The sequence below is a fragment of the Bipolaris victoriae genome, assembly GCF_000527765.1.
Source record: "Bipolaris victoriae FI3 unplaced genomic scaffold scaffold_250, whole genome shotgun sequence".
NCBI lineage: Eukaryota > Fungi > Ascomycota > Dothideomycetes > Pleosporales > Pleosporaceae > Bipolaris > Bipolaris victoriae.
In genome coordinates, this window is record NW_014575142.1 from 317 (window position 1) to 8748 (window position 8432).

General features: G+C 40.1%; 1 protein-coding gene across 1 annotated transcript; it reads left to right on the forward strand.

Annotated features, from left to right (window-relative positions):
- Nucleotides 1-6259: 6259 nt before the first annotated feature.
- On the forward strand, nt 6260-7075 carry COCVIDRAFT_116282 (hypothetical protein; the record flags this gene model as incomplete). Its single annotated transcript, XM_014694675.1, has 1 exon — nt 6260-7075. One exon carries the CDS (start codon nt 6260-6262, stop codon nt 7073-7075), a length of 816 nt encoding a protein of 271 aa, XP_014550161.1.
- Nucleotides 7076-8432: the final 1357 nt, after the last annotated feature.

Consider the following 8432-nt stretch of genomic DNA (forward strand, 5'->3'; position numbering starts at 1 on the left):
ACCGAGTCTAGAGAAGTATTAGCACCTAACCCCGTGTAACACTAGAAGCTGGTAAAGTAGCTAATCTAAACACGTCTTACTTACGAAAACAAAAACACACAGACTATCTAGCCGCTTACTAAGAAAAGAGCTTAGTAATAAAATGCCGCTAGACAGCGATACTATTGTAGTAAATACTAAAGAAAATAGACAGGAGAGCCTAGGGCCAGAGGCTTAAATATAGGCTGGCAAATGGGTAGGGGTTAGGTTATAGTTAGGTTGCTAAGAGTTCGGGTTAGGGTTAGGTCGGGTCTTATATAATCATTACTCTAACCTAACTCTAACCTAAACTCTTAGTAACCTAACTATAACCTAACCTAACTCTTAGCATAACGATTAGGTTAGGGTAGAGTCGGGTCAGATCAATACTAGGTTAGGTTGTGGTCGCATGGGCTACGGGTAGAGGTTAGGTCGGGTCGCACAGACCTTAGGTAGAGGTTAGGTCGGGTTAAGTTTAGTCTATAACCCAACCTAACCTCTACCTAAGGTCTGTGCGACCCGACCTAACCTCTACCCGTAGCCCATGCGACCACAACCCAACCCCTACTAAACACTATGGTTGGGGGTACCCGTTTGCCAGTCTACTCAAATAGATAGAGAAATGGAGGTAGAGTCTACTCCAGCTACACCTACTCAAAACCAATAAACACCTAGCGTATTTGAAATACCAATACTACCACTAAATAAACGATATACCAACTTCTCGCTAGAGAATACTTATAGAGGTAGAAACCTATGTTAGAAAAAGAAGGTAATGGAAGTAGCTGCTTGTTCTAAATAGACTCAGAGGTAGCTAATCGATAGATTCTAGATAGAAAAGAAATAATGCTAGGGGAGAGAGATAAGGATTAGATTGATCTGATCTAGTAGTCTGATCTATTCTTGTAATCTGCTCTACTTTCTATCTACTAGTTATTCTACTACTATATATATTAGCTACTTTAGATTCTAGAAGAATCTATTAAAGTAATAGATTGCGTAATCTTGTTTCCGATAGATAGCTTCTTAGATCAGGGGCTAATAGATCGATTAGATCAGAGATCAAGTGAATAGCTTAGATCTCCAACAGTAAGCACTATAGTGCCCAGTACTACTTACTAGCGAGCGTGTATTATTAAGTAGTTACGTAATAACTATTCCTAAAGAGTGTGCGTTATTTCCTGTGGCTATTCCGCCTTCTCATAGATCACTCGTTAAATGGTTGTGGCGGCGAAATGTCCTCCACATTCTGTGGCTGGTCGTAACACTTAGCTTAACCAATACTATTAAGCGTCTCTTAGATAAATGGAAGAGAGTATTAATTCTTCTTTATAATTACGTTTAGGGCTTAATAGTTGATATATGATTGGAGTTCTTCTCTAGGCTTCTTCGCGAATAGTACTAGTATAGTGGCTAGAGAGCTACTTACGTAGATAAACCTCTTCTTAAATAGCGACGTAAGTTCTTTTCGTAGAACTAGAAGCTCTCTACGCAACATACTATAGAGGGGTCCCTATGGCGGCTAATTATCCTTTAGCTCTAACTCGATCTTATAATCTACTCCTGGCCCTTAGTGTAGTGGAAGCTTCTTAGCTTCTTTTAGGTTATAGAACTCTTAATACCACTCTAGTAGTAGCGCTTATACGTCTACGGTCTTCTTTAGTTATTGCGCCTTATTAATAATATCTGCGATTAAAGTGGTAATGATCTAAACGCTGCTTAGAGCGTTCCTATATTTACGAACTAGGGCCGTAAACGTTATAGCGCTAACTCAGCTAACTCCTCCACGTAGGCGCTCTTCTATTAACCTCACTTAAATACTTTTTAAGTAAATAAGGATACTCTTCTTAGTAGAAGATATCGATGCGTTCTGGTAGTCTATCTTTTCTCTACTAAGGTATACGTCTTCTCTAGAAGATAAATCTATTACGTACGCATAGGCGGTCTCTTCGTACCTCTACATCTTAAATAAGAATTAGGCGACCTTTTTAATCTCTAATAGCTTACTATTTCCTCCCTCGATTATCTAAGAGGGGATCTAAAAGCGCTCTGGACGGTAGCGGTAAGCGAATTTCTTGCTAATCAGTATGTAATATAGATATCTATAATCTATAAGCGTAATAGCGTTTACTACGTTATTTATGATTAGATCTATAGTAATTAATAGAGAACCTATGTACTTCCACTAAAACTAATTCTACTTACTACGTATCTGCCAATCTATCTTTAGCGACATTAAACCAAGACTCTAGTCTAAAGCTACTCATTTTCCATTTTCCTGCTTAGTACCTGCTCGCTCTTCTTCTGCGGCTCTCGTCCCTCGTTAACTAGCGTAGGTCTCGCCTTCTTAACTTAGGTAGCGTTTTAATAGTATTTCGCGATGTAGCCTAGCTCTCCGCAACAATAGCAGTCTAGCAGAGATCGTCTTAGCTTGCCTCTAGACTCTCGCACTCAATTAACCTTCGAAGGCTCCTAGTCTATCGCTTCTAGACTAACGTCTTACTAAGCGGCCTTTAGAGGAGCTTGCGCATAGCCATAAGCCGCGTTCCTTTAGTTCCTTCTATGTAGGTAGATCTAGTATAGGTTATTAGATAGCTTAATTACCTTATCTGTATACTTCTTTAGACTTTTATTCTTTATAGTATAGAGTATTAGCTTTTAGAGCCTTTCTCTAAGTCCCTTACTAAATATTTTACAAGCTATTACTAGGCTAAACTACTATCTAGACTCTACGCGAAGTTAGTTAAATTTTATGATATAGTCGCGTATTGGCCGTCGTCCTTACTTTAGGTGCTAAAGCTTATTTAGCGTACGCTACTGCTAGTGTACGTTCTGGAAGTAGGTATTTATATACTTCTATAGACTAACTATCGTTCGTTTCTTATTCTTAAGCACCTAAGAAAGAAGAACTTAGTTTACTTTATCCTTCGTTAAGCTAAGCACGTATCGGACCTTTACGTTCTCTATTAGGAACATAGCGTAGTTATACTCTAGCTTCTCTTTATACTTAAATTTCTAACCTAGATAGGTATCACGTGTCCTATCAAAGCGCTCTAGGTCAGAAAACTTATTCTTATAGGCTGCTAGCTTGGCGGCTGTCGTTAGCGATAGTAGAGAAGTGTTGACTCTTGGGGATGACTCCAAACGTCCTTCAGCCTAGTTCCGTTCGAGTGCCTCTAGGCGGTTAAATATCAGGCTAAGTAGCTGCATTATCTGCTTCATTACTTAGGCTATAGCGTTCTGGCTAGCCTTTAGAGAACCTCCTTGCCTTAGTGAGCCTTTCCCTTCTACGACTGATGATCGTTAATGACAGCTTCGATCGTTAGTTCGATCACTACTTTCTTCTATCTATTCTCTCTTAGTATTTAGGTAATCTCGTATAGAATCTCTTCGTCTAGTACTCCTACCTAGCTCTTAGCGGTGGTATAAGCCGCTAGTTCTTTAATGTTTAAGTTCGGAACGTTAATCTCTATTGTTTAATTCGTCTTTAGATGTCTTATTTCTTTGCCTTCCGATGTGTAGAACTTCTAATCGTTCTTTGACCTTCGGCCGTACTTATCTTCTGGCTGGTTCTAAACAGCGTTTAGCTGTTATCATGTCGCGTCTCTAGGAAGACTCGCATCTTGCCGTCTCACTCGTGGGATCTCGTCTCTAATTAAGAGTAATCGCACGGCATACACCCCGTCTAATAGAGGATCGATAGAACTTCTCGTTATAACGTCCGCTTCTAGCTATCTATATACTAGGCTAAGTAGCCTTTAGATAGTTTATCACGCGACGATGCGCCTACGGCTTGGCTTTCTAAGACACGTAGAACTTTTTGATAGGTCCTAGGCGACTAGTTCGCCTGCTGTCTCTTACGGCTAAACTTCCTGCGACGCTCTGCCCTAGGTGTACTATCTTGCGATAGTCTACCTACTCGCTGCGCTGAAGGCCTTTCGTACCTATTGCAGCACCAACTCCGTATTACTAGCTTACGCTAATAACACGTTCTAGAACTTAGTTAGAAGACAGTCCGCCCTAGGCTTGTGTCTAATTAGGATTAAATACACGGTGTAAGGGGCTGCGCTCTAGAGAGCAATCGCGAGGTATATAAGAGATTGTATTTAATAAGAAGCTATCTATTCTACTTAAGTAGTATTTATTTACTTATTAGAGAAAGGTTATGCCAGAGTTTCTAAGCGCGTTGTCTGAGCGCGCTGCCTGAGCGCTGCTCGGTCTGAACGTAGTTTAGATAATGCGCGCGCAGCTTAACCCGAGATTCTATCGAGGATCTATCTAAAGGGCGTTCAGCCCGTTACAGGCATTACAAAATTGTTACTAATAGGCAATCGAGAAGAAAAGAAAGAGAAGAGGTGTTAAGATTGTTACAAAGGGAGGAGCATAAATTATTATTGTCGGAATGGAGATTTATTCCGCAAAAGCTACTTAAAGCTAGCTACACTTTATAGGAGAAATTAGAAGGCCTATCACCACGAGGCTACGAAGACACCGAAAGGAAACTAGATATAGACTGAACTAAAAAAGCCAGGCCACGAGAGGCAATCGACTAGTTACCGCGGTGACTACGAGAAGAGACTAGACCCCATGATACCTACTCGAGAGAGTTAGCCTTCGTTCGAGCCATGATCAGGACAAGGAGCAAAAAGATTAACTGTCTTTTTCGTCGGCGAGAGGCTCGCGGCGCTTGAGGGGGCCAAGCGATAAAAGCTAGGGAGAAAAATGTGGTGTAGCATCACGTGACTAGTTACTAGGTATATATTATGATTATCCTTTGTAGGTGGATAGACACCTCCTTCACTTAATTCAATTCCAGCAATTAGATTTCGGCTCTATTCTATCTTAATTTCGGGTCGCCCCTTGATCATTTGAGCTCGATCACGTATCTTGCCACAATACTTATTGCTTCTAGTCCTGCTAGTTATTAGGGTTTTAACTTGCTATCACTGATATTTGTCTCCACTTCTGATAGTTGCCATCACATAACAGCCCTGCCATCACTGATGGCACTGTCTTTGCGTGATAGCACATCAAGTGACCTAGCCCCGCGACGATCATTACCTTCTGATGTGGACGTCCATAGGCTTTCAGCCATCTCGCCATTTGTTAAGAAGAGAATCCTTCTTGTTACTTGTAAAAGCTGCCCACTCCTTTCGCGAAGACCTTTCACATGCTTCTAGGTAGTTGTTACCTATTCAAGACTGCCCCTCTCAGAGCCAAACGCGTTTCGTATACTAAAATATATGTCATTCAACATAGACCAGTCTAAGCGGATAGAAAAGTTCCGCTTTTCTATTTGACTTCATTTACTCCGCAAGCCTTCCGTACGTTCCATGTACTCGGGCCTTCTTAAATTTCCGATACCTCCCGGACATCCCGCGCCGAATCTGTATCCGCATTATCCAAACATTCAATAAGTTCTACAATAGAGTTTCACAGAAAGTCATTTCAACAACGTAGAGTGGGTAACGTTCCACTAATCTAGCACAAATAGAGCATATCATAGAGTTGCCTACAGGTATTAGTCTATAGTAACACAGCTTTAAAAATATTAGATTATTAATCGAGCGTATGGTTTGTACGCTCGCGATTGCTAATCGTGCGATATGCGGCTTTAATTTCATGATATTTGTAAGCGGTCGGAACAAGGTTAACTATCAAGACAAACCCTATGCACGTGCATTGCGGCGATTATTACCTTATAGGTCAAGTCTCTGAGATATGTTAGGGCAAAGATCTACAGGGTAACCTTGTATATCGGAATTATAATACTTTCTTATGTATATATAAAGGTAGAACAAGACTCTAGTGTTGCGTTTTCCTCCACAAAACACAATTTCCTCAAGATCCTACCTACTATCTTTAGATTTCTATCCCACGATGACCTCTTTAGGCTTGATTCGCTTTATGATACTTTCTTTGCTTTATTACACCATTATTACTGCGGGTACTTGTCCGCCTTTTAATGGTAGTTTTATAGTAAACCAGCCTTATCTCTATGCAGAGAATCTTGATTTTGATACAAAATATTGTAAAGTGTACTTTGGGTTCGTCTAGCTTATTCTACTATAAATATATGTAGAGGTAGCTAATTAACTCGTCTATTAGAAATGACTTCAACGCATCAGTCACCATCTACGATCCATATACCGCTACTCATGACATTATAACCTTTCCAGGCATTACAAACAACGCGACATTCAGCTTAGCTGGGGTTGATTTTGACCCAATAAGGGGCGTTATGTCCTTCACCGCCAGCGCTTCCGCTCCATGGACTTCTTCGGGGACCAACTTGACTGGTCCTAACTATATAATCAGCTATGATACGGCAACTCAGAGCATCTTATATAAGGCAGATATGGCAGGATTTCTAGCTACTATCCAGAAAGACACTACACTAGTTGCCAATGGTATCCAGGACTTAGCTACTGATACGCATGGAAATACCTACGTCCCAGTTTCGTTTAGTGCCAAAGCACTTGCTAGGATCACACGCGATGGGAGTGTGATAACCTGGTATGTAACAAACGAGACTAGGGCTATTAATCTACAGACTCCTACTACGTACAGCGGTCTTATCTTCCATGCGCCTAGTAATAAGCTCGTTGTCACGGATGGACCGGCTAGCACTTTTGTCACCTTTGACACAGAAGCAGCGGTTGGTGTTCCGCGTAGCGTTAAGATGATTGGGCTTCCGTCCGACTATATAGGCGTCACCTGCGATGGGCTGCTAAATCCTTCTCGGTATCCACATCGCGATGTCCTGCTCTGTTCTGAGGATTTTCTCGGAACTTCAGGTTCGATAACCGTTTTCACATCTACGGATCACTGGGTATCTGCGCAATACGTCGGTCGGGTCTCTAATAACCCTCTCGCAGTGGGCAGTATTCCCACTGCAACTGTGCAGATTGCCAAATCGCTCTACATTTGCCCTTTTTTTCTCTCTGATTTAAGCCTTCCTCTTAATGCTAGAAATCGGACGAGCTTTCCGTTTTTTGATATCACTGCGATGGTTGACGAGCTTGTAATTCCATTAGGTGTTAAAGTTATACGATAAAAAGAGGAATATAATTGAGGGCTTATAAATTGTTAAGAAAGGAAAATCTTCTACTTTAATAGCGCATAGCTTCTAGCTTGATTGCACGAAGAAAGAGAGTCCCCTTCTTTGCTTATAACGCGCTTAAAAAGTGATGCAAATTACTTGCGAGGTGCAGCGAGTGCGCAGCTACTCCATGTCCTAATTTTGAGATGATCATAATACTGCGTCGAGTTGTACATTAATAGGCAGTTTTAGTGTTAATGTTTCTCTTCTAACCCTAACTTGTAAGTAATAGCCCTAAGTAATAACCCTAAGTAGATAGGTTACTGACGTGAAGGCGCGCAGGCCAGTATGGTAGTATGCAAGACTACCTTCTTACTGCTATTTGCACCTAAATGCCGCTATTTGCACCTAGTAGCCGTTGTTTGCGCCTACCTACTACTACTTGCACGTGTGTGCTGCTATTCATATACATCTGCTGTTATTTGTATCTATATACTACTATCAACGACGGCTGACTTTACGGTAGGTAGGCCTTTATATTAGGACTCTTGGCCTTACTATTTCTAAAGATATTGTGGCACGATACGTGATCGAGCTCAAAAGATCAAGGGGCGACCCGCAATCGAGATAGAATAGAGCTGAAATCTAATCGCTGTAATTGAAATGAGTGAAGGAGGTGCTATCTACCTACGAAAAGAAATCGTGATATATACCTAGTGACTAGTCACGTGATATTACACCACAATATATAACTACTATAATTTATAACTAACGTAAAGCATCACCGAGCCGGACACTTTTCCTTAGTATTGCGAACTTAACGTACGAAACACTATGCATTAATAACACAAGGATTCTTTAACTTAGCGAGAAGGTAGAATTACTCTTACGCTTTAGGCCTTTCGTACGGGTTAATTTAAGACTCTACAAAGTGCTACTACTGCCTACAACGTATCTTTTTAACGGCTTTTAGACTAGCTTAATATAATCACCTTTTAGCCTTAAGCATCTCTAAATTGCTGTAAGCTTACTATAACTAAGGAGTAAATAATGATACGATATATTCTTAACCTAAACTCTTAAGGATTTGCGCACTAATTATGAGGTATTTGTAAACTTTATAAAAGTTTTAATAGTTATAATTTATATATTATCTTATTAAAAAGTTACTATAGTTAGTATAGTACTATTAGATAATCTAATAAACGTTTATATAAGCTAGATTATAGCTTAATATAAATAACTTATTAGTCTTAGTAAATTCTAGCTTTATAAAGATTATAATAATAATACTTTATAATATAAATAAAGTAGTAATTATCTCTATAAACTAAGGATTATAAAATAGTTTAAACTTAGTTAATAGCGTTAG